Source organism: Lathamus discolor, chromosome 7 (assembly GCF_037157495.1).
Source record: "Lathamus discolor isolate bLatDis1 chromosome 7, bLatDis1.hap1, whole genome shotgun sequence".
NCBI lineage: Eukaryota > Metazoa > Chordata > Aves > Psittaciformes > Psittacidae > Lathamus > Lathamus discolor.
Genome location: NC_088890.1, coordinates 14,962,188 through 14,990,038, shown reverse-complemented (window position 1 = coordinate 14,990,038; position 27,851 = coordinate 14,962,188). Strand labels below are relative to the sequence as shown.

Genomic DNA, 27,851 nt, shown 5'->3' with positions numbered 1-27,851 from the left:
GTTAGTGCACATCCAGAAGCTCTTGTCACCAGTAATTACTATCCCAGAGCAGCTACATAAAAATACTCACCAATTAACTAATTTCATTTTGACAGTTCTGGAAACAGAAGGGGAGAAATATTGATGTCTCCAAACCACAGTCAGCAGCTGACACACATCTTCTTTCTATCCAAAGAGGCTGCTGTCAAATTAATTGCTTATAAAGGTATTTGAGGTGGTTCTATACAATACGGCAGGGATGCATTGCAGAGCCTTCTGCAAGTGTTTGTTCTTGGGGTACTATTAAGACTGGTACAAGTGAAAAATAGACCTTGGTGGCAAGAAATGACAACTAGAGAAAATTACTGTTTATAGATGGCCAGTATTTTAAAGGCTAAAGGAATTTTGAGAATAGTAATTGCCTCTGAAAAACAAAGCAAATCCTGACTTTTTCAGCACTATGCACTAAATATTTAATAAGGGAACCTGGAGCTCAGAAAGGTTTAAGACACTGCGTTAGGATATTGAATAAGCTCCTCCAGTAAGCCGCTAAATACATATAGCTAAACGCTACCCAGTTTATTTTAATTATTTAACACAGAGACTGAAGGAGGTTAATGTGACCCAGCGGACTTGTTTATGTTGAAAACTATTGCCTCTCCTTACTCAAAAATCTGCATGCTGAGCTGCATCATAGCACTGAGTTACAAGGGAGTAATAAGGAACAGAGGTTTACAGCTGCTTGCTAACATACAAATGATAGCAGTTATACGAGAACAGTGACTGCATGAAGGAAGAGATAACAAAGTCAGGCCCATTGACTTCATTGACATCAATGGAAAATCTAATACATGTAAGAAAGACGCATAGTTGAAAACTATGTAGTGACAGGACAAGGGGTAACAGGTTAAAACTTAAACAGGGGAAGTTTAGATTGGATATAAGGAGGAAATTCTTTCCTGTTAGCGTGGTGAGGCACTGGAATGGGTTGCCCAGGGAGGTTGTGAGTGCTCCATCCCTGGCGGTGTTTAAGGCCAGGTTGGATGAAGCCTTGTGTGGGATGGTTTAGTGTGAGGTGTCCCTGCCCATGGCAGGGCGGTTGGAACTAGATGATCTTCAGGTCCTTTCCAACCCTAACTATTCTATGATTCATTCTGTGATTCTAAAACACCCTTGATAAATGGGAATATTGCTTGTTTCCAAAGTTCAGGCTTAGAAATATAGGAAAAAATTCACATCATCTACCATGCAGCTCACAAAACACAGCTGCTATTTGTCCTCCTCTCTCTTCAGACCATGGATGATGTGTTACTTTGATCTTCAGCCTTGGCCTCGAGCTAAGACAGTGCAGAAAGCAGCCTTCACTAAGCCACTGAAAACAGTGAAAAAGGCCCAAATCACTTTAAAAAACCTAAAGGATATTTATTAAACAACAGGGGGAGAAAACCACTTCTGCAATATTCCACACCCAATCACAAAGAGAGAAATGATGGAAAAGTAACCATTCACAACCCCACCTGAGGAGGAGGGAACTAATGCAGTTTTAAGTAATACCAGCTAAGACCCAGTGTATTCACCTGGACGTCTCTTCCTTAAAAAGCCTAAAAGCTAGTCTTTCGTAAGTAAGAAAGGGCTTGAGTTTCATTTTTAACTGGTTGTTTATCAATAAAATCTTGATCCAAGCCATTTGTTTTCATTTGTCCTCAGGAATGTGAGCACAAGGTGAGGCTTATGTTCCTTCTCATAAACAGAATGCAAAACCGTAAGCCTTGTGCATAGCATGATGTGCCAATGAAAAATATGGCTTAGCTCTGCAATATCTCTGACTATTTCAGAGCAGTGTTCATAGTCATTGTTTTGACTCTACAAACTAGTATTTATACAACAAAGGCTGTTAAAGATGAAGGGAAAAATCTGAGCGGAAGTCATGGGACTCTGAGAAGATCAGTTGGCAAAGCGAAGGCTTTGGAGTTCACTGCACTAATGGTGTTACATTCATTCAGAAGGGAACAAATAATGGAAATTTTATGTATGCATTTCCTAGAAACAAGGATTCTGCTGTGCTAGAGTAATCCTGCCAGCAGATCCATTCATGAACGCAGCTTTGAGCTGCTCAACCGTTGGAGAGCTACTGACTTAAAAATGCAGAATCCTGCCCAATAGCATGATAAACACTGTTACTTCAGCCATGGTGCCTCAGCCTTTTTTCATTCAGTCTCTACCACTACCAGCATCATCACCTTTTCTGTTATAAACATGGATGACCATGACCATGGGTTGTTTCTAAGTCAGTGCTCTGCTCAAGTGAAAGGTGGTATTTTTGAACACCTTCTGAGATCCATGTGCCTAAGTTCCACAGCTATCCTGTTTCCAGCATTTAAGTAAGTTGGGGGCTGTACTTTGGGGCTTTTGCCTTCTACAAAACCAAAACTTCATGACAATTACTGATTTCACAGTAAGTACAGCCTTATTTTCAAGCAAAGCTGAGGTAAAATGATTCCAAAATCTCTAAGTATGATCAACATAATCTTCAATCATCTAAAGTCTCAGTACTGGGGAAATCACTGGGGCAGAAACAAAAAGGGAAGCTCATCCACACATAAAGAATATTTAAATATAATTAGTGATTCAAATGTTTTATCTGAGAACAAACCCAGGAGGTACTAGAGTCTTTTTTTAACCCCAGTCCCTAATAAAAATAGCACATTTAAGTTTTAATTTTGTTGGCTTATTTTTCCTTTTCTGCAGGATTTTCATTACTGCTTTCCTTTAAAGCTCTCCCAAGACTCAGTTACATGCCCAGAGAGCTTTTAAAGGAAAAGAGCTTACTCGCCTGGCATCTCTTCCCAGCCTCTCTTAGCTCTAATTACAAGGTGAAGATTAAAAAGACAAATGAGTTTTATCATTACAACCTTTGCTTTTGGAGAAAAAACAACCAAATAAACACAAAAGCCCACAGCCAAACCCAAAACAAAAAGCAGTGGAGCCTCCGACCTCAAGTAAAACACTGAAATCAGCAGCTTGTAGTGGGAGGGGAGAGAAAGAAAAGATGAAATCCAATTTACAGGAAAAAAATCACTACAAAGCTCACATTCCTTGTGGCGCTCCTGCATGAGTACAAAGTTGTGCAGGTGCAGGTGACATAATTAGGTCACAGGGGGCATGGCTTCTTAGAACTATTACATAAAGAAACCCATAACATTTCCCAAATTAGGCTTCCTCCAGGTTTCAAGGAGGTTCAAAACAGCAACTCCGTGAGCAACCTGGACTAAGTCCTTCTTGGCAACACATCACATTGCAGTTACATGATCCGGCTAACTAAACAGTCAATTTCCATCATTATTCTGTTCTCGGCTTGCAATTATTTATGGGATCCTGCTAAATACACTTTATAACTTTGCCACTGAACATGAAACAAGATTAAAGAGATGTAATAGGCAAGCTGTCATTGGTGTTTCCCTGCCATATCAGCATGAGGAGTGGCATCGCTCATATAGTAAAAGTGAAGTAACAAGAGTTAGACTTTGCAGAGAGATATGATTTTCAGAAGTATCTAAAAGGTGTTTTCAGTGCTCCTGGGTCAATGACCTTTCATATTCAGCATTTGTTGCTACTCACTCATAGGCTGTCAGCTAATAATCAAAACCTAATGGAACAGTCAGTAACAGAGGGACTGTAAAATTATGTATATCCTGCTCCATTAGGAACTTTCAGGCTTTCAGGCTTAAGAGGTGTTTGAAATGCAAGGTGTACACATGGTTCCATTTCTGGGAAGCACTGCGAATTAAACAATCTCACTAAACACAGAAGACTCAGCCACCTCTTGTTCTCTGCAACACTCCCAGTTTTATTTACTCTGAAACACTCCATAATTAATTCAGAACATGCTGGACTATTGGATTGACAAGTATCACAACAGCAAACGGAAATGGAACAGACAACTAAAGAGAAAGAAGAAACAACTTGCTCATGACAAAAAACCAAAACATCATTCTTGCTACCTGCGGCTAATCCCAGTACTTGGAACAAGAACACCAACATAGGTATTTACTTCACAGCAGCCTTTTTTACGCAACTATTACAACTACATAAATCACCTCTTGATTATGCTGTATCATTTCTTAGTGATTGTATGTAAAAAAATCCGAGTACATATCTATGTCTATTTCAAAATTCCCCTTGAAGTCCCAATTTTATATGGATTATTTCGTGTGCCTGCCAGCTAGCGATGTTCTGTCCTCTCCCTGGATCTTCCATCATCTGCCACCTGGGACATACAGAGGTGTATTTGTGTCTTTGGGATATTCACTCCCAAAGGGTGAATCAGAGAGCTAGATTAATATAGCTAACCAGTTACCTCCTCTGAATGACACAATTAACCCTAATTAAGAAATCTCTATTTCTAACAAATCTGCCTTCGAAGTGACTTTCCCTTTAGGCTTTTAAGCCAACCAGATAAATTCAACAGATGGGAGAGTCCCATAAGTCAAACAGCCTCAATTCCCACTGTGCAGCATCAGATGATGCACTCAGCCAGTGCACATGGCTTGTGTTGGTAAATTTCAGACAGGTTTGTGTCACCGTATCTGCAAGCAAGTTGAGAAGGAGGTGAACAAGCTGTCAAAATCCTGTTTCATTCCAAGATCGAAGGCCACAACAGAGACCAAGCCTGTACCAGCTCCAAGATTGCATTTCTTCCCACATAACAATTTTCCTCACTTTATTATCTCCACATTCTTGCCTAGTACCATCACTAGGACCTGTAGCTGGTATTAAGTCTCTACTACATATCCAAAAGGAACTACTGTGGGATTACTGATAACAATCCAGTCACCGGATGTCACTGCTACAGCACTTATAGGCTCTGATGCCCTGAGTAAATAGTCTGTGTTTTAATCTCTAGTTTCCTGCTTAGAACAGCACCATCTTCAGCCTACCCACTTAATACCATATTCACGCCCTAGTAAATACAAGAATTTCCTCTTAAACTTAGGATCACCCCCAATGAAAGCAGGTTTGATATTTTAATTTCTGTGGGACTTTCTCATACTGCAGAGAGCTTTCACTGTACAGATCTCTTTTCCCCATACTGTACAGACCAGACACACAGATAGCTGAAGAAAGCAGCACTGACACTAAGGTGAACTGCCCACATTTTCATCTTAATGAATTGTTAGCCTTGCAGGTGAGCTGGATCCCATTTCAATTCTTGCATACATATAAAGTATCGTAGGTCTGAGCACTCAGCATAAAATCAGGACATTTAGTTGAGTAGTATGTTGTGCTTCTAAAGGTACAATGCTGCACAAGATCTTGTTATAAATTTTAAGTAACACAATTTACATTTTAAATAGACCCAAAAATTCAAACAATGCTTCAAGTAACATAAGGAATGTGTGATTGCTCAAGGTCAAATCTAATTACAAAGCCTGCTAAGATGAGGATCATTCCTTAAGCAGTGGGAAATGTGTCCACGCTATCTGGAGGTAAATACCTGCCTGTTTTAATCGCTGTTGATATAACCTCATAAAAATAGGAAGGGAAGTGCTCAGTCTCAGTTCTCTTTCCAGGCAAAGTTCTACCTGATATTCAGCAAGCTGAGCTGGTCATTGCTGCAGTCTGACCCACACTAGGTACAGGGCACATCACTTCCTCCCTGGCTGACTCCGGCCCCTGCCCCTTTGATGATCTAGTACAACAATCTGCATTCTTGGACGCTGTGAGAGGACACTGAAGACCAAGCTGTGCCTTTCCTGGATACCCAGAGGCTAATAACAGAGGATTAAATAGGGAGAAAGTCACAAGAAAGCTGGGAGAATATATTCTAACCTGGACAGTCCCATTACTTTAGACAAAAAAGGGAACACATGGATGTGTTCTGCTGCTGCCATCCAGTGGGGAGGTCGAGTAGATAGCACTGGAGTAAAGACCGACGATTAACAAGGGCTGAGTCCGAGTTGCTGTCAGATTGATGCTTATGCTGCGCCTCTCTGCCAATGCCATCAAAGAGAAAAGTCTTCAGAGAAAGTAAAATAAAGTAGGTGCCGAATAAGAAACTGTTGTAACAGTCTGCTACTCCTGCACAAGGACAATAGAGGCATTCTGCTCCCTGGCTCATTGCTGGTGCTGCCTGTGAAATCACTCTACGGACCTGATTCGCTTCTATCCTGCAGCTGTTTAGCTGTTTCAAGATGCTGGAGCTGACAGAGGAATGGTTGCACAGAGCTTTCTAACTTGCAGGGTCTCAGCTTATACCATCACAAATTTCAGGTTTTCAAACCTACAAATTTCATTGCAGTTAAACTGGAAGTTCAGCAACTACCTCTCAAATGCATTTGAAAAATCCTACTGACTGCTACTCTGCTGTGATAGGTACCAAATATCTTGTTATACCTGGCTTTCAAAGCCCCTGTCTGCCTTGTTTCAGTACTTGGGAGCTCTGAATATAGATGTGTGGAGCAAAATGGGACTCTGATACTCTGCTATCTACTTAGCATGTCCTCATAGATAACAGAGGGCCTCAGAGTTCATAAATGATAGCATAACATTTTCATTATCAACATCATTACTTGTGGATGATGAAGCAGAGGCAATGACAACAATTTAAAGCCAACTCAAATTGTCAGGGTACAGTCTACAGGGCAATTTATGAAGAAGATAGATTTCTGATGCTAATAGGACTCTACAGCAAGACATCAATACACAAGAACTTCTCCAGCAAATCAAGGAGAATGGGGGGAAAGCAGCGGGAAGTGGACTGACATCAGACTCAGAGAGAGGAAAAGACAGAGCTTTCCTCAGTGGTTTGGCTGCACAATCAGGACACTGCTTTCTGAAACCATGAGATGCTGCTGAGACTGACTCTTGCTTATGTCCATATTTTTCACACCTTTATAATATTTCCTGTAAAATTACTACAAGGAACATAAAATTATCATTTTATCAGCAGCATCAAATCCCACTACACAGAGCTATTCCAAACAGCTGTAGTGATATAGTGGTCGGCAACAAAGAAGTTCTTCCTGATGTTAACGTGGAACTTCCTATGCTCCAGTTTACACCCATTGCCCCTTGTCCTATCACTGGATATCACTGAAAAAAGCCTAGCTCCATCATCCTGACACCTACCCTTTACATATTTGTAAACATTGATGAGGTCACCCCTCAGTCTCCTCTTTTGCAAGCTAAAGAGACCCAGCTCCCTCAGCCTCTCCTCATAAGGGAGATGTTCCACTCCCTTAATCATCTTTGTGGCTCTGCGCTGGACTCCTTCTAGCAATTCCCTGTCCTTCTTGAACAGAGGGGCCCAGAACTGGACGCAATATTCCAGATGTGGCCTCACCAAGGCTGAGTAGAGGGGGAGGAGAACCTCTCTTGACCTACTAACCACTCCCTTTCTAATGCACCCTAAGATGCCATTTGCCTTCTTGGCCACAAGAGCACATTGCTGGCTCATGGTCATCCTCCTATCCACCAGGACCCCCAGGTCCCTTTCCCCTTCACTACTTTCCAGCAGGTCAACCCCCAACCTGTACTGGTACATGGGGTTGTTCTTCCCCAGATGCAAGACTCTACACTTGCCCTTGTTAAATTTCATCAAGTTTCTCCCCGCCCAACTCTCCAGCCTGTCCAGGTCTCGCTGAATGGCAGCACAGTCCTCTGGTGTGTCAGCCACTCCTCCCAGTTTTGTGTCATCAGCAAACTTGCTGAGGGTGCACTCAGTTCCCTCGTCCAGGTCATTGATGAAAATATTAAACAGCACCGGTCCCAGCACCGACCCCTGAGGGACTCCACTAGTCACAGACCTCCAGCTAGATTCTGCGCCATTGACCACAACTCTCTGCCTTCTTCCTTTCAACCAGTTCTCGATCCACCTCACAAAGGGGATGATGCTTTCTTTTTGGTACCTGCAGATGAACTGTTCCCATAAACATCATTTACCAGTATTGACATCCAGCTAAACCATCAGCAGAATGGAAGAATCATAATTCACATTTCATCTGGTTTAAGTACCGAGGACTTATCCACATCAGCCTAACTCTTTGATTATCTTGGTATGCGTATAGCAGTCAGAAAAACTGACATGTGGTCTCCTTTGTCCATGTAACCTTCCTGAAAATCAGGATACAGTCAGAGCCCCTCTACCCTCCAGGAAATCCTGGGTGCTAGAAACAGTATTCTACTGGAATCACTGACCAAACTTAGAGCTGCCCTCTAAGCATGTGCTATACATTGCACTAGACCCCAAGTCAGATTTCTACAAAGAAACTGCAAGTATATCTGCCCTTATTTTCTGCCATATGTTCTATTCATCTCCCTCTGAGCAAGACACCCAGGCCCAGGACACTCTCGATGCTTAATGTCAGAAGGATTAATTTAAGATAACTATGTTTTGTCAGTAAATAATTGTCCTTTGTACCAATAAAACCCAAACCAAGCATATACCAAAACACAAAAAGCCTATTTTTCTTTCAAAAGTAATTAACTATAGCATTAAAGCCATACAGAACTTGCACAGCCATACAAACATTGCATAGACAAGACCTGCATAGTACATAACATGAAGAATAATCTCAGCCTTTGCACACTTCTTCCAGGTTACTGCTTCATCATGTTTTAAACTTTAACACTTATTTGGATACAGGACGCAGAATTAACTGAAAATGCACAATGTTTAATCTCCAATTCTAGTCCAGAGGGTATGTAATCATTAGCTCAGACCTATTTGTCTCCCTCTCATTTCATCATTGAATGTGATTTTTGAATTTCAATTAGCTTATCAAGTGTCCAACAACATCATGAGATCCTGTCTCTGATGAAAGTGATTTCTGTATTTCTTCTTCCTTGAAGACTGTCATGTCCTGTTCATCCTATCAATCAGCCTGACATTATCTTCCTTTCACAGAGTGGAGAGCTTAAGTCATCAGATTTATGCAAAAAGTAACAAGTAGCTCTCTTTGCCCCAGAGAACGTTTTGCAACTGGATGTTGTTCTTTATTCACACTCTTATTGGAGCACAGTGTTTTTCCTTGTGTATTTCATACTGTCTTTTTATATTCATCAATTCTTTTCTTAATGCTTTATTTCCAGTATAACATCACTGACCTTTAAAGAAAACCCAAACAAGTACTTACTGCTTTTTAAACAGATACAGGAATAAAAATAAAGAGAAAGTTGAAAGACAGGGGTATTTAAGAAATCTTTTAAGTCAAAATGGAATTAAGATCTGAAATATATCCTCATATGCTACTGTAACTCTTCTGTTACAACACAGGCCTCTAAAAATAACGCAGCACACAGATAACTCCAGTGATCAGCATCTTCCTTTAGTGCTTCTCACCCTGTCTGGTATCCCTACCATAAATTGAAAGTACTTTTCCTTTTATTTAATCCTGTAATCTCATTCTTCAACTAAGCAGTCACTCCGACTTCACAGGGAAATAGTGTCACACTAAAAACACCTTACTGGTTTTGTGTGAGCCAGAATGTTACACATCTTGGTTCTGCCCTGGGACTTGATTGTACTTTTAAGGTTTCTACTACTGTGGCTGGTCAAATGGTGGTGAGGAATGGTACTGCCCTTGTCCTTGGAGAAGCTCAGACACTGCAATCCCTGAAGAGTGATGCTATCAACCAGTCATTTCAACTGCGCCATGCCAGAGTGCTGTGGGCACCCCCTAAGATAGATCCTACTAGAGCCATCAGAACTGCCGGAGGACCGAAGTGGAAGAGAAGCCCTGGCATTCTGGTTTTCTATGTACTGAATGGACAGTCTTGTCACCTGTCACAGACAGAAGGACCCCACTTCTCTCCCCATCCCCACAGGCAAGTGGCAAACCAGTTCTTAGCGAACATGCTAATGTAAGAGCAGTGGCAATTAGCAGTATCCGCTGTCTCATAATAACCATCTGCTGAGGCTGCTATAAACCAGACATCTTTCCATGGCTTGTCCCTGATTGAATTTATCATCTCACAACATGTAGTTTTTCCTCGGTCATGCAATGACCTTGCTAATACTGTTTACCATCTAACAGACTGAAAGCCCATGCATACTCCATTAAAAAAATACAGTGAGCAAAACTCACTATCTGTAAGAACGAAGTATTTAGCACTCAATGCAAAATGTTACTAATGATTAAAAAATTGAATTTCTTTACACGGCCTTTCGATCAAGTCATCTAATGGACTCTGGACTAGGAAATACTGTAAATAAGTTTAGGAAGGAGCTTAACAATCACTTGTCAGCTTTGATAGGTGTATGCCCTCACTGTAGGTGGCCAGCACAGCGCAGTGATGGTATTTAAGTATTGCTCTGCGCTGTTTGCACAAATAGTAGCCCAGCCACCAAGTCACAGGCAAGGCAATCTCAATGTGACCTCTGGCACTGCTCTGCAACTGAGTCCAATTTGTTCCCAAGATCTGGAAGCATTCACCATGCACACATGCATGTTTCAGCCCCCCATCTGTTAAAGGAGAATAATCACACTTCATTTGTAAAGCACTTCATGTTCTGCTGACAAACACCTTGTATTGCTTTGCTTTCAGTGAGCCTGGCTGCCAGAGTAGAGTTATTCCAGCTTATCACTGTTTATTTAGACTGAAGCACTTGGGGCAAAGACCCTTCTCTTTTGCTGAGAGGCAACACAGAGAATGCTGGACCACCTTTATCCCTCTGCTAAACTGGTCATTCTGCAGCCATAGCTCTTTTTAATGCTGTTTTGACACAGTTCTCGCTACGGAAAAATGGAAGTGATTTTGCAAAAAAGCCTGCTCACGCCTTGATTCAGATCCAGAATTCAGTTAATTCAAATCCTGTGATACTGGGGAAGGGTCAAGAAAATGCTTTCCATAGTCAGAGTTGGATTAGATGCTCCCCCAGAAGAGGCTATAGTTTGAGAGTAAACTCTCTTTTCTCTTTAGCTTGGCACAAGCTACCATGTGATAGAGTCTGATAAAAGGATGTTTCTTTACATTAGCATAGCAGACTTATTTGTCAGTTGCAGGCTAATTATCCTGGCTCCTTGTTTGGGGACTGTGGCATCCCTTGCAGTAAATTGCACTTTGCTAAGGGAAGGAATTTTAGTCCATTTCTAAAGAATGTCAATACAAACTTGTGTGGTTTTTGTATTTCCAGTAAAAATAGTGTGTGGCAGGGGGAGAAAAATAGGATGCCTGCCATAGTATTTCCAAATTCAGCACCTAACTAGTGCTTTTTTCCTATGTAGTTCAAACAAAAGAAAAGAAAAAGCATAGAACTGATAATAAAATCCACTATGTTGTTCCCTCCCCATTCCTGAAACCTTGGAGGTTCAACAAAATCTGGAAATCAACCCAAGCTAATTATTAACCTCCATTGTGAGCAGCCACTTCCAAAACCAGGCTACTCCTTGGGACACACAGTCAAGCAAGTGACAGTCTTAAAAGGCAAGACACATTTAAAAACACTGAAAATACAAGTATCAGTTACACATTAATTCCTCAGTAACCCAACAGTGCCAACTCCAACCAGTTACACCTAGAGAACAGTGGGGACCTCTTTCTACATTCATGGTTTAGATGAGATATTTCTGTTGCTTTAATCTTGGTTGGTTTTTTTTGTTTGATTTGTTTTTTTCCAGTTGGAGGAATATCAGCATCTGCTGGAAGGACTCAATAGACAGAAATCATCAGCTTACCCACAATTTGGGCCAGACACTCATGTTTCTGGCATGATTTCTGCCAACTGACATAATTTACACTTCTTTCAAATTATGCTCTGACTTGAGTTTCATACTTTCAGTAAATTATATTTTCTAAAGATGATCTAAGAAAACATAGGAGTAGCAACAAACATCAGTGATGATATACAGTCAAAGATCTTCCCCTCTGATCGCCTCTGAAGAGGGCATCTCTGCAAAACAGTAAGTCATAAGAGGACAAGCACCATTCCTTTGGGTGACAAGGTATTTAATTTGCCTCATTTTAGAGATAAAATTGGTGGAGAGGGGCACAAAATGTTTTCACGATTATTGCTTATTCATGAAATACAGTAATCTGGCTCCATAACTTCCAGTGTTTCAATATACTTCTTATTCTATCACCAGACTATGCAAACATCACTGGGACTGCAGCAGGAGGGAACATGTCAGAAAGCCTTGATGCTTTCATATTGTATGGTGTATAGGGTAGTATAAAACAGCTGTAAATAAATATTTATAGGGAAAACAGATACTTCTATGCTTTTTTCCAAGCAATTTTGTCTTTCACTGTGCTGTGTATTGGGTTAGGAAGAGCACTGAATCCAATCTGGTACCTCACAAAGGTCGTAGCTATGAATGAGAGACTTGCATTCAGTTCCTCTCTCCCCTTTTGCACTGTTGCAGAAACAGAGTTGTACTCTAACAAAGTAGGCTAATGCCACCTCAGAGCCCTTGAATACCCTCATCTTCATGTCCCATCCAGTGCCAATCCAGGGGCAGCACAAAGGAAGAAGGTCAGCATGCCCTCTATCAACTTTTATTTCCTGCTATGTAAAAGGAAACCTCCCACAGAAAAAGGAGCTACGGAAGAAAAGATGTTCAGAGCACAGGAGATAAGATTTCTCAACCAAACTGAAAATCAGATGCACAGGAAAGCCTACCTTGATACATTTCAATTTTTGCTTTACAATTGCCTACAATTTCATTTTGCTATCAGGCATCAACAGCCACCATGAAACTAAAATCAGCTACATGCAAAACCATACAAAGACTGGTTAACACGATCATGTTCTGTTACACACAGATCCTGCCATTCCACTCCAGACATACAACACACCAAGATAATTTGCAGCAATATGTCTCTGTGCAAAAAAGACGGTAAAAGAAAACTGTTTATTCCAAAATATTCACTGCATCTTAGGATGCCAGTGGAAGAACTGATATAAGGAAAATGCAAGCAGTAAGTAAAGCTAAGAGGAATCCTGCCTCAAACTTACCTGGTCATTATTTCTTAAAACAAAAATAGCAACCATCATGTGCAAGGCATATGGATGATGCCCATCACAGAAACAGAGAAGAAATAAAGAAAGGGGACAAAATAATAAAGGCAGGTCAAGCACTAAGCAATAGAACTGTTGACCATAGAATTTTCTACTCATAACTTCTGTCATTTGGGGGGTATTGTTAAAGTTTGCCACGGTGGAAGGTAATGAATATCAGATGTAGCCTCCACTCCTGTGCTGATGGATAGCATCTCCAGGCTGATGAGGGGAGATTACCCTGCTGAACCCTACAAGACATCTTTAATCCCCTGATTCAGAATCCATTGTCCTCTACCAGTTGTTACTCTCCTGAAGGAATGCAAGAATGCTGCCAAACACTGATAAACAGACAGCTGCAGCAAAGGGCTATCGGCAGCAATCTGGAGGTGCTCCGCCAACAAAACACTTATATGTTAGTCAAAAAAACCTCCGTCTCCAGGTTCTTCCATTATTAATTAAATGTTTTCTGGTTTCTAAGAAGAAATGCTTGTTCAAACATGTCCTTGAAAGCAGACACATCAACACTGTAAACTTTCAAGCTAATGTTGAGGGACAGCTCTCTGGCAGGGGAAAATACTGTGCTTGGCATGAGAGCAGAGCTGAGCACTTCTTCACACAGTCTGAGTGGATTAGGAGGTGCATTTGCTGCTACAGCCAAGTATGACAATTAATTTCCTGCTTGTAAATATAGGGTGAATATTTTGTACCCACCAACAGCAAAGCCATGCACAAATGGAAGCCAGCACAGAGGGTCAGCATGTCCAAACCTGCTTCTGAATGCCCCTTCATCTGACAGCACAGACAAAAGTAGACACAAAGTCTAAATCACTGAATCAGCAGAAACTGCTATCCATTTCTGTGGACTTTTATTCAAGCCTGTGCAGTCACTCCTTTGGGATGAAACTCTCCAGTGGCACAAGGCCTTACAATTACATTGAAATTGGACTTTAAGTCTGGGACAGACTCTGAGCTCCTATTACAATTAATGTAATTCCAAGGCTGTGGCAATACAGCCCATGCAGCAAACACAGGCAAGTTGATCAATATCAGAACAGGCCCTAAAGCACTTTCCAACCCTTAAAATGGCAGTGATTTGCAAAACACTGACGAATTCTGTAAAAATGACTGGCTTAAGCATTCATAAAATCATAACTATGAAGTCTAACTTTTCTGCTGGGGCCAAAAAACCATATGACATATTCAGAGCAGGCTGGAAACTAAATCACAGAAGAATCACAAACTCCCACTTCAGTAAGGTCAGGACTTCATCTTAGGAAGGACTTTTAATCATTTCAGAGCAAGGAATTCAATACAATTCCTTCACGTTTCAATCTAGTGCCTTCATTACTCAAGCATCTATCCTCCTAACGACTCAAAGTGTTGACCTCCATGTAAACCCAGAGTAGAGCTCCTGAGCAGAACACATTCCAGTTTTTCCTGCATCACTTCCCCCAGCTGAACGCTCAGGACAAGATGCTTTCCATCCTATTTGTGGATTATCACTTATCCAACCATTTCTTTCTCCCCACATTAGCAGAAGCCTGTATATAAAATATATATAATAAAAAATTATTATATTGGAAATATAAGTTCTAGGTTGGGAGAAATATATTCAGAAAAAGATTAAGACAAAGAAAAGATTAAGACAAAGAGCAAAGAAAGCTTTCTTGGCTAGAATGTTGGTCAATGGAATATAAAGACTATCATTTATTTGAGATCACAGCTGTGTAAAAAAATGATCCTGTCAATGTAAAATGAATAAAATAAAGACAGTGTTTTCACAAGCTTTCTCCAATGGCTTTAAAATAAGGTCACTTTGATACTGCAGAAAAGAACTTGGCTTCAATCTCCTACTATACCAATTGATATACTGGACTTGGCCACCTGTGTGGTAAATGAAACTCCATCTTCTTTTTGTTGCAGAACATGGTCCATCCCCCCCTTTTGAAATATAATGAAATATGACGTGCAAAACCTGCACATTCACTGATTTGTCTGTAATTCCACACACAGCCCCCAACTCCCTGGAATATGAAAATCTTTTCATAGACAATCACATTCCATTCATGGAAAATGATACCAGAAGCTACATTTTACCCTATAAAAGACTAGATTACCACTGAATTGGCTCTTTACTGATAACACAGCTATGCATCCAAATTGAAATCATTGTCAAAATCTGTCATATGTCCTAAAAGTTCCCATTGTTATTTAAGGGGGTGGGCAGAAATCAGGAAAATAAGAAGTATTTCTGCCTCTTCCTTCTCTAAAATAAATACACCAACAAAACACACAGTGAACTTCACTCCTTTTTGTCTTAAAGGGAACCTATTCCTCAATTGAATTGCTTTGCCTACCTTATTACTCGAAGAGATTACAGCCAGGGCTGTATGCTGTAGCTACCCTATATTTAGAAGGTGGATAATAAAACACATAAATAGCACGCTGAATAAAACATTAAGACATAAAAGGAGTTAAACAGAACAGAGGGCTAAGGTTTATTGTGCAATAACCACACCTGACCCGTTGAAATACAAAGTACTCATAATTCTAATTAGTAAAATGCACAGTTACCGTAAATCAGGGGAATGTAAGAGGGGTGCCCATCTGTGACTATGCAATGGATCCCCTTTCGCTGCCTTGCAGAGCCCTCTGGTGGAACTGGGAACCAAGCCCGTGGCTACCCGATATCACTGACAATGATGCTCCAACCCCAAAATAAGGGGAGAACAAGAAGCCTGGGTTTCCCCTTTTTCCTTGAAAGTAGCAATATTTCTAAGAGAAAGCTGCATTTTTTCCACACACACAGCATTCAGTTAAGCAGGTAAAGTCCTAGAGCCTGCATAAAGAACGAGTTTTTCCTCTGACTCCAACAGGGCCAGGATCCTGTCCACAAATTCCTAGAAGCTGTAAAAACCTGCAATAGATGCAGAACTATGCAGTCTATCAAACCACCTGAAACAAAAAACATGATCAAAAGGTGCTGACAGTTCTGAATTCCAGCTGACACCGACATTTCACATTCAGAGTTAAAAAAGTGTGTGTGGGGGGTCCTCCAAACCAAACCAGCGTCTGATACACACCTCAGCACACGATTTGTTTTTCTGTGCATAAAGGAACAGGTCTGGGATGTTCTCAGCATCATTTATGCCCACCTGCCACTCAGCCCCTGGGTCCAGTCCAACAGCATCACTGAATGCCTTTACTGTGATGTTCATTTCTTCATCTGATGCCTATCTGACTGATCACGCACCCCAGAGTGACAACACATCCAGGTTTTACCTATCATAGGTTGCTAGTCCTACCTCACTGCCTAATAAAGGGCAATGAAGTATGTACTTCCCAGTGTGGTATGGAGGTTTAGGGGGGTGATTCTTCCACTCCTCCAAAGTACTGACTTCTCCGTGTTGTCTGGGATGCAGAAAAGAATTATTAAACACCTAATTCAACACATACCCTCTGTACTGCTTTCAGCAGGTCTGGTGTGGATCTGTCAAGGATAGATCTTGGCCTCTGGTCCACGTACATACAATACTTGCCACTACCAAATGACAAGAGGTCTATTTCTTATGACAAACAAGTGACTTTGCCCATCCCTCTGATAGGTTAGATCAGCACCTCTTCAGTTAGCAACCAAAGAAGGACAAAAAAGAGACAGACACGTTCTGAAAAGGATTGTTTTCTGTGAGCAGTAGCTAGGGCAGAAAGGGGGCAGCAGCGATGAGAGGTTTTGTCTTCTGCATCAAGTGCATTGCTGCATTATCCGCTCAGATTGCTCTTAGCCAAGCCAAGCCCTTCAATACATGTCTCTCCCTGTTCAAGCATCAATCAGAAGAAAACGAAGGAGAACATTCATGGAATCCCAGAAAATTATCTCAGGTCTCACTTCAGGCCCTGCTCAGCAGAGTCTACAAAAGAAGCTTGCCTTTCACAGGTGATGGAAATCACTGGCCCTCTGAAAACCAGTTAGGGCAGCATTCTGGTTGCTGGAGATCGTGTCTAAGATGCCAGGCAGCAAATTACAAACTTTCAGCTCGATTTCACTAAGCAAAGACATAGAGTTTACAACAGCTCAGGCTGGTGACAATTCCCTCCCAAACACACTTCTCAGTCTCTAGTCATGCATATTTGCTTGCCACTGCCACTTTTAACAAGGCTTGTGCCATTTAACCTCCAATAATGCAGTAAATAAAACAGTCTTGCAGCGAAACAAGGAATAAACTCCATGAAAAGAAGTTGCTACTTACTCTTCCGGTTGGCCAGACCCCAGTGCACTCAAACATGGACAGTGATTTCTCCCTATGATCTGCACCACCCTGCAGGTGCAGCAAGCAAGCAAAATACTACCAGCTGCATTACCACTGATGTCTTCACTTGAAATCACAAAGAAAAAAGAAAACTCGAACTGAGTAAAACAATTCAGAGACAACTTTGGCCCTGCTTAAAACTGCAGGCGGGTGTTCATTAAATACATGGATTCCAGGCATATTAGTAATAATGGGCTTTCAAAAAATCTAGAACTTTCAGCAAGTAGAAGGAGGCTGGCAGCATTTCAGGTGAGCATCATCACATAAAACGCAGCAGTCTCAGAAAAGCCAAGCTGCACTGTTAATTCATGATAGAAACTGCTCAGCTGGCTATACCAATTAATGGTCTGCAAGTCCAGTCCTGCCGTGAGGTGACCTGAGGAAGTGTCTTTTCAATGCTTCATCATGTGTGGATCCTGACTTATAGCAGTGAGGTGGAAACAAATCTCTTCTGTTACTAAATGTATGTTGCTTCATTCAGCACAGCATGGAATTGATAGTTATATTGGTATCAGTTAGGTACTCTGGGAGCCTGAAATACTGCCCAATTTTAAATAGCCATTGTAAGGTTCGTGCTTATGATTCCCTCAGTTACTGTCAGTGCAAAAGACAAACTCTTTACAAGGGTAATTCAGAGCCACAAAGTCAGATGAATATTCTGACGTATCCCCTCTACATAGACTTACAGGAAGCCTGCTGAAATAATCTGCATGAGCAGCATCTTCAGTGAGCTAATGGTAATGAGAAGGAACATTTCTCTCTACCTTTTGCCTAGTTAACTCTGCCACTCAAAGCAATTACAGTGTTTGAATGAAAAACAGTCCGTGGCCTCCGAGCTGGGCTCAAGATCCAAACTGCTTCAAAGCAATGGCTGGATTGGCTTCCTAGATTGAACAGTCTCTTCACTAACAGTTATTAGATGGTGGAGAATATTTTGCAGAACAAAAGAAGGAGCCAGCTCTGTCTTACACTTTATTACAGTGGAGAGGCCCTTTTTTGTCAAAGTGATTGCTCAGTGGCATTCTCTCCCACTTTTCAGAAACAGAATGGTTATTGGGTCCTTAAAGATCTAGTCTCTGTTCCTGCTTGAATATTGCAGAGACAGCTGTCGAATGTCATTCTTTCAGGCACCATGTAACATGACCAAAGTCAATAACTGTCTTTTCCCAGATTAGGGTCCTTAAAAATGGCAGTATTTTGAAAAGAAAGAAGTCAATCTGCACTTCTTAAATTCTATTGCCTGCTCGTAGCTAATAAACTTCTTTAGCCTTGATGAGTAAGCACTCTTTCAAAAGCCACTTGTGATGGCAAGTACATAGCTTGAAACACACTCATTTTCGGGAGCAGACACAATGTGTTCTTAAAACCCAGACCCCCCTGAAAGACCCCAGTCTCATAAACAGCTCGTATTTCCCACCTCAGTACACCCCTGTCAGGTTACAGCTCCTTGACCTAAGGGACACCAGACAAAGGCTTTGCTAAACCCAAAGCTTGAATTCATCCCCCTGATGTGCTTCAGGACATTTTACTTTGAAAAATATTCATGTTGTCTATTGAATGGAAGAATGTTATCTCAATTGCCATCCAAGAACATGCTAATTTGTACTAAACAAAGGAGGCTAATTATTTGCTTTCCACAAAACAGGCTACACTAAAACAGCTAAATTATTTGCTTTCCTGGTGAGCCAGACACTGTCTTGCTCACATATCAGATTCCATCTGATCATACATTAGAAGGTCAATCAAACAGCAAAGATAAAATGAGGCTGGGAAACACAAGCCCCTTGAGGAGAGCCCCCAAAGCCTTCTGAATGCTCTATGATGCCATAGAACAGACACAGAGAGCTGGAGAATCAAAAAATGGGGCGACTGTTTCATTGCTACATGAAATAATAAAGTGGGATGGGATCGCTTCCACATATGCATAAGAAAAGCTCATGTTTGGGGAAGAATATGATACCAAAGTAAAAAGATGCATGAATGTCCCAGCTTCAAGGGTATCTATTTGAAAAAGAGTTCCATAATCTGTGACCAAACTATTAATGAAAAGCAGAATCTTTCTTTAGCCTACCAGAGAAAGCACAGTACTTAAATCTGTTTAACAGTCAAGCAGCTTGATTGTGTTCTACAGTCAAATCTGAGTACTTCTTTAATATGGTGGAAAGAATTTTTAGTGTCAATTAAAACTATGCAGCCAAGCATTCTGAAACGCTATGTTAAAACGACTGTCATGATTTACATAACACACAAAGATTGTTCATCCTACAAGCCTACAACACAGGATCACTACTGCCTCATTATGGGTATTTCCCTTCGGTACACACTCTAAGTACATTTTTAAAAGACAAAAATAACATTTCTTTCTACAAGACTCTTCCCCCAAACACAAAAGCTGCAGAAGGCTGTTCTCCAGGTTTTGCTGTGTAGTCGGCTCTGAAATGATCTACTGAGCAGCAGTTGTTTACAGGAAAGGTCAAGAGGGCCTAATTAACTTGTCATTGTGCATAGGCCCCCTTCCTCATTGAAGTGGTTCAACTAGTTTCCATAACAGCTACCTGCAAAGCAATAATATGGATCATCCTCTAACACTGTATTCTCTGAAATTACTTTGTGGGCTTTTAAAGCAATGTCAGTTATTCTCCATAACCCTTGACTGTGTCTTATGGCAAACACATGAGTGCTGCACAGCACCAGGGCACACAGAGCTGGTGATGGATAAGGCAAGCAGGTGGTTTGTGTTGCTCTTAGCTACACACACTGCTGATGGGCATGTAGACAGACACAGCAGCTGTATGCAGGTCACAGTCAATCCTGCTTGCCAGGACGTTAGAGATCTTGGTGCCCAGATAAGGAGACTTCAGCTCCTGCCTCTGATGATCACAGGAAGCAGCCAGGAAAGAGATCAATAGGTTGTCTCATCTGGAGGATGGAGCCTCTAACAAATGCATCCCCACTTCCTAGTGCTGAGCTGAAGTGGATGCTAACATTAGACCCGGACCCACAGGAGTCTGGCTCAGAGCTAAGGACATTGCATGTGGATCTAAGGCATTATCGAATGACTTGGGTCGGAAGGGACCTTCAAAGATCATCTAGTCCAGATCACCTGCCATGAGCAAGTGCACCTTTCACTAGACCAGGTTGCACCAAGCCCCTTGAATACTGCCAGGGATGGGGCAGCCACAGCTTCTTTGGGCAACCTGTGTCAGGGCCTCACCACCCTCACAGAAAATAACTTCTTCCTTATATCTAATCTAAATCTACCCTCTTTCATCTTAAAGCCATTCCTGCTAGCACAGAGACATTATATCAAAGATCCAGCCTGGTACTTCATGAAGCCAATCCAAGTTGTTCTGAGCCATTTCTGTCTTTTCTGAGAAGGTACTACATTGTGCCTGATAGATATACCCTTCTACAACAGTGTATCCTCTTAAATGCAATTATCTTTCTGTTTGGCTCACTATGCAAGCTGGGAAAAGAAGGAGCATACCACAAGCTGAACTAAACCACACTTCAGTATTTGTGTTTAAATTCAAGTGAAAGAACTGGCTAACATAAGTCTGAGGACTTTGATCTATTGCCTACCAGAGCCAATGATACTGTTGTAAAGTCTCTTGATAACAACTGGATTAGGAGAGAGAAGATAAAGACGCATTTCAGAATATCTTTGGATAATAATAAAACAAAACAACAAAAACAAATCCCAAATTCCTAGCAGTCATGAAGTCACTCCAAAGACTGTCTGGCGAGATTCAGTACATAAAATTACTTGAGAAAACCCATGAAAAATTACAATAACTCATATTTTTCTTTCTGTTGATATATTTTTAACCCATTGCACTGATTATAACATGCTGTCAACAGCCTCATCAATTATCCATTGCTAAAAAGTGGGCTCTAACATTCTGCAAGTAGTATTAATTGGTCTCAGTAGCACATAATGAGTTTAAAATCTCCTACCTGTGTGCCCCCGGGGATGGTGGCTAGAGGCGGACAACAATTTACAGCAGACCATTAACACATAGACCAGAAAGAGCCAGTCAGATAGAAGCATTGATTTGGCACAGAATCTCATCCTGGAGGCAGAAAAGGAGGCAGTTGAGTGAAAGAGCATTGTGAGCAGGGAATAACATAAAAATGATGTGGGGAAGGAAAAGCTGAAAAGACGTTGAAGAAAAAATAAAGTGGCTTATTACAAGTCACCACTGACCAAACCATATTCATGGTTTAGTTGGGTTCAATTCTTTGTTAAGCATGTTTCATAATTAGAAGCAATGCAATGGCCATCACACATCATATTACCCACAAACACGTATTTATAATAATACATTATGAGTGCAATGCATTTCTATGAATCTGAGATAAGGGGTTGGGGTTTTTTTGGATTAAGAACCATCCGCACTCCAATCTAATTATACATATTTATAAATTGTGCTACTATTTTTAAACTCTACCTCCCTCAAAGTCATAGAAACATCACAGAAAAATGTCCTTTTTACTTAATATTTCTCAGGACATATTTGCTAATGCTACCAACTCCCATACAGCCATGCACATGAACTGGCTGGATCTCCCAAGCACACAACTTCTGCTGATTTTCCTGGAGATTCATAAGTTTGCTGAGGGTTGAACACTCATGAAACCAGCACCTCAGTCAAACATGCAAGGACTTAGGGTGTTAGAAACCACCTCAGAAAACATTTGTTCTAAAGGAGGTGGATGTTGTTGGTCTTATTTATGTTAGTGTTAGAACTAAGACCACAAACCCTCAGTCATTTTGCTGCAGATATCTACAATTCAATCCCTCAACTGTATGTTACACCATTCATCATATAGCAAGGTAATCTAATCATTTCTTAAACTCAGTTATGATGATTTATTACTTGTGTGATACATAAGTAGGCATTACGCAGTTGAACCCCGAGATAGAACATTCCACACTTTCAGCAACTGCTTTAAGCAGGAATACATCAAATTAATTAAAGGCAATTTATAGATTTGCATAAATTGAACTAAATACTGCTTTCATAGCAGTGACGTTACTGTGCTGTTAATCAGCATACTGAGATTTGGGTAAGCCTATCATAGGCGTGCTTATTTGCACCAAAAAGTCCTTTGGGATCTTCTTTCCCCCACAGATTCCAGTTCTGAATTTTCCATGTGTTTCCTAAATAATATATTTATCTGGATATCTATAAAATACTTGAGTCTATTCAACTAATCCAGTAGTCAATCGTGGAATAGACAAGAACCATACCCCATGCCTTAGACAGCGCTACTGCCAAAGACAAAGAAGTACTTGGGTCCTGTTTTCAGTCTGATACCAGTCTACAAATAAAACCAGAACAGGTGCCACATTTTCCCAATTCAAAGTGCTTGCATAATTTTCCCTTTCACACATCACAAACCAATTTTGTTCTTTCATTGTGTATGAACAGGAACACTGATAGAGCCCAAACAAATCACAAATAAACTTATTAACATCAAAAGTTGAGACCAAAAGCCTGTTGTACACAAATATACTTTAGCAACAAACACTGTTTTACACCTGAGAAAACAAAAACACACTGGTGAAAAACCCAGCACCTTCAGCCGCCCTTATAGGCTTTACTCCATCCAACCTATGAACCCTTTTAAGAAGCTGTACAAATATTGCTAAACAAATATTGCTAAAAAATGTCAACAGATTTAAGAAAATGTAATACTGTATGCAAAGAAATCACTTTTAAGGACTGACTTGGCAAAAAGGTACCTTTTCTTGCTTTAAGGTGTTCTGTTTCAAGCCCAGTATGCTGCCGCCCTGAATGCAAACGAGCCAGTACAAGAACAAACATACTGATGCTCTTTTGCAGCAGTACATAGGAATCTTCTCCAAGCATGAATCAAGCCCAGAAGATAAAGACATCACTGGTCCTTGCCTACTCTACAAGTATTGTCCCACGAAGCACTCCAGGGCTAATTCAGAGCAGCTACACTTCAGCTAATAAGCATGGGCCCTAATTCACCTCTTGCACCCAGCTGAATCACATAATGCTACTGCAGCTAATGGGATTGAGTCACTGTGAAACCAGCATAAATGTTGTTATTGCTGTTGATTCAATACTAGTCTAAGGACAATTCCCAGTAAGCTCTGAAATCAACCAGATTTTAGTCCCCCAAATCTTCTCCAGGTAACTGAACCTTAATTTCTGGAGAAGACAGCTGAATTTAACCTTAGTTTACTTGCTTTCTGCCTGAGAAACACACAGCTTACACTCCTGCACCAGTTACCACTAAATAGGAAGTCATCCTCTGCTCATCTTGCAATACCATCCCTCTGTTGCTCTAAAAGCAAACACAGGAATCTGATCCAAACATCAGTGGACAGCTCAGCTCTCGTGTCACTCTGTAGTATCATAACGGAGACAGGGAGCTTCCCCCAGGTTTCCCAAGATGTGACTGAAAGCAGGATTTAACCCTTGGAATAAATACCACAAATCAGCCATTCTGAACATGCTATTTCTGATGTGAGTTGATGGGAGGGACAGGTATTTAGTCCCAAACCACACACCACATGCCCAACAGCTGCTATTTCAACATGTAAGTAAACCTAGGTTTACATGTAATTCCCAGCGCAGGAGCAGAGCTGGTCTCTGTGGGAATGCCTGTGTGCTGACCTGATTTCAAAAGCTTTCTCAGATTATGAGTTTGATTCTTTTGAAGCCATAGACCTGATGTTAGACAGGGAATGTGAAGTCAGGTTTCATCATGTTAACAGGGTAACCTTACCCTTCTTAAGTATATTCAAGTCCAGGAATAAGTGTATTACTACAAAGCATCAACTTAGTTACATCCAAACTGAAAGGCTGCTGAAAGCCTCCGGTACCATTAAAACGCTACATTTGCCAGGTTTAGTCTGCCTTGCAGGTAGACAAGGCACAAGTGTTCATCCCACTCATATAAAGAAATACAAGAGCATCTTAAAAAAAGGCAGGGGAAAGATGAAATCTGGCAGGCAGATGCAGCAAGGGGTGCTGAGCCCTTCAGCGTCAGTGGGCTGCCGCTTTCAGAAATGTCAAGCCTTCATTCTCTGTTGGATTCAAGTGGGTATTGTTGCTAACCAGAACAGCAAATCTTCAGTGTCATTTGAAAGATAAAAAGTGCTCTTACCTTGGGGACTTTGCAAGAATTTTGTTCCAGTCAAACACAATTATTTCAGTGTGTTTTTCATAATTATTCCAGATTCCCATTTGCGGCAGCAAATAAACTTCCCTGCATTTCAGAATCTTCACTTCGGGGACCTAGAAAGAAAGCCATATTACAGTGCGATTAACGTCTGGGATAGCACTGTGAAATAGATCTTTGTTACCAAAATCATTGTTTCACAGTGCCATCTACAGTGCAATCCAAGGCAGCAGTCATATTGCTCTTCTCACTTGTTTCCAAGAACACAGAAAAACAGTAATAAGGCAGCTCTGAAATATCACTACATTAACTACAGGCAGACTTCTCTATACTAGAAATTGCAAGCATCATGCACACAGTTTACTGTGTCCTTATACCTGTGTGCCCTCTTGCCACCCAGCTGCTGTGAAAGCCGTAAGGTCTAAAACACCACCATAGCGCAAGCAGGTTTCCAAATCATTATGTGAAACCTCCAACAGTTTGAGCCAGAGATTATTAAAGACAGGGGGGAAAATCTTTTCCTGTCTTCATAAAGATTTGGCCAAGGCCCTTGGAGTCTGGCTGCCTCAGGAGCAGAGGGTCTGCAGAGTCACATCCATAAGATGGTGTCTGTGTGATCAATGCATTATTGCACCCTCTGACACTTTTGTCTCTACTTGCTTCCAGCACCACATCTCACACCCAGTCCACCTATACCCAGAAGCTACACTTTGAAATCACTGAATGGAGACACTTCTGCAGCAGTACAGACACACGTTCCACAGAATAATGAGCTCAAACACTCCATTTCATAGACATTTGTGTCTCTTTGCTTTTATTGTTTATATTTGTTCTCTTATTTCTATCCCCGAGCTCAACTTCACCTTCTGCTATTGAAAACGTGACACAGTGCAATTTGTGAGAGCAATAATAATGTGGTCTTCACCTACAGAGTGATCACAATAACCTTTTCTCATTTTCTCCACCACTCTTTTCATTTCCCTCTCCCTATGATCAATTAGAAAATTGCTTTCCAGGAGCACAAAACAATCCCATCGGAGGGCAAAGCATCTCTGGGGTCATAAAAGTGTGTAGGCAGACACCTTTCAGAAGCTAAGAACAGGAAAATCCCTAGCTCAGTACACTCACAGAATCACAGAATGGGTTGGGTTGGAACAGACCTTAAAATCATTCAGCTCCAACCCCCCCTGCTATGGGCAGGGACCCTTCCACTAGACTGGGCTTCTCAAAGCCCCATTTAACCTGGCTTTAACAGCTCCTTTCTGTTCAGAACACCCTGAGAAAATAGAGTAATTGCTAGAATCAAAGAGGTACCAGGCCGGCAATCTATAATTCATCAGATTTTACTCTGTTTTTGCTTTTGAATGTGAAGAGTTTCAAAGTGAGCTGAAACGGCAACACAGCAGTTCTAATCCAAACCAGATGTGGGCAAAGAGACGTCTCAAGACAAGACACTACCTTCCTATATTAATGCTTCCTTCCACAAAGACAAATAAAATAATCAGTGTCCTTCAAAAAGCTTACTGAGAAAAAGCAAACAAACAGGCTTTTCAGAGTAGTAATGAATGACTGAAACAGTTGTGTGGCACATTTTTACCCATTTCATAATAGGACAGATAGATATATATAATCTTACAGTGCTCTTTTAGAAATCAATATTGCAATACACTAACTCAGGTTTTAGTGCTTGTCTGTTCCATAATTTTTATTACGGAGGAAAAGAACAACTGTGTAGATGCATCTACAGGTAACTACTACCTTTAGTGTAACCCGGTGTGTAAACGCATGTTAAATGCTGGTAAAAGACAAGGAAGTATTGATTATTCTAACTCATTCTAATTGAATGGACACAGGAGAAGTGGCAGATGATACAGCACACTTTGGGGCTTTCTGATGCCTTCCCAGCAGTGCTATTTCTCAGTAAAACAAGGTTGTTTGAGGGGAGTGTGAGGCTAACCCCTTCAGTGCAATCTGAACTCTTGAGATTCAGCTCATTTTATGACAACAAAAGAGGCAAATCAGAACAGAAGCAAGAGGCTTCTATTGTGGTTAATAATGATAAAAGGAATTTCAAGCTTCTCATGGCAAAGCCGTGCTCTGTGTGTATATTGTGATCGGCGCTTTTACTGCTGGTCCCTACCTCATCTCACCTCAGCATTGCTTTGGAAAGTAGGGCTTCACAAACAAGCAAGTGAATCTTGACCTCCTGTGCCAGGAGCTGTGCTGGGCAGCATGCTCCCCATAAGCACGCACCAGCCCTCCTTCTAGCCATCTGCAGGCAAACCAAGCATCGCTTTAAACATAATAAAACCCAGCATCACCTCCCAAGAGGTGCCAATATGTCTGACAACAACTGGACTTTTGTGGACGAAGTCCTTGATTTCAGGGCAGCAGGGTTAATTTACACAGGGGGGATTTGAACAGAAGTTACCCAAGGAAAGCAATCTTGTGAAGAAAGGGGTCATTTTTATACAGTGAGCTCTGGCCAAGAGGCAACTGAACCCCCATCTGCACCTCTATCGAAGCTATAGAAAAGGAGGAATCAGGAGAGGGGAAGGGCTCTGCTTTAGGCATTTACACATGACCTTGCCATGAACAACTCCTGCTTTGCCTTGGAGGCTACACAACTCTCCTGTGTTAGTATTTAGGGCATCCATGTGCCCAAACTAAGACCGTGGGTTCTGGTATCTGAAGGCAATTGCCATGATCAGTTATACTGCACCTCATTCCCACCCCAAAGTGGTCTCTGTGCTGCTGAACTTCAGTAAAACAGGAATAAACGGCAGTTCCCTACGCCAGAGAAGCGTTTTGAGAACAGAAACAATAAAGGCCTAAAGTTATCTGAAAACTGTATGGGGAGTGTATAATTCCTTTGACAGATGGAATAAGGTAGCATTTTTTATTAGGGACTTTTGCTACCAATATTTACATGTTGTAAAATACTTCTTATGGCTACTTTCTGTAAAGAATAAATTACTAAGCCATTTAATGCCATCATTTATTATAAACTATTAAATAATTTAGGAAACCTCCATCCATTTAATATTTAAAAGGCCTTAATTTCTCCATTCTCAATAGTTCCCATCTTAAAGATAGCGCATCTGTTAAGAGACTCCTCTCCTGTAAATCAATTGGTAAGAAGGGAGCAAGTGCATATGCTACATCGTCTGCAGGGTGACTTGCCAGCCAGAAAGTTGAACCCCAACACAGAACTATTTGGGTTGGAAGGGGCCTTTAGATCATATAGACCCAAGCCCCTGGCATGGGCAGGGACACCTCACACTACATCGGGTTGCTCCAAGCCCTGTCCAACCTGGCCTTGAACACTGCCAGGGACAGGGCAGCCACAGCTTCTCTGAGCACCCTGTGCCAGCGCCTCACCACCTTCATAGTGAAGAACTTCT

At 41.2% G+C, this 27,851-nt stretch overlaps 1 protein-coding gene across 3 annotated transcripts in view; it reads right to left on the bottom strand.

Annotated features, from left to right (window-relative positions):
• The window catches only part of TAFA4 (TAFA chemokine like family member 4), a 79,526-nt gene that overhangs the window by 29,514 nt on the left and 22,161 nt on the right, over window positions 1-27,851 (bottom strand). For 2 of the 3 annotated variants that reach the window (XM_065687148.1, XM_065687147.1), the window contains exons 2-3: window positions 24,433-24,563; window positions 21,244-21,359 (exon numbers count right to left, since the gene is read on the bottom strand). In XM_065687148.1, coding sequence (XP_065543220.1) covers window positions 21,244-21,359; window positions 24,433-24,512 — 196 coding nt within the window. In that variant the 5' untranslated portion in view covers window positions 24,513-24,563. Of the gene's footprint in view, window positions 1-21,243; window positions 21,360-23,035; window positions 23,072-24,432; window positions 24,564-27,851 lie in introns of those variants that run through there. The other variant, XM_065687149.1, reaches the window with a different exon arrangement.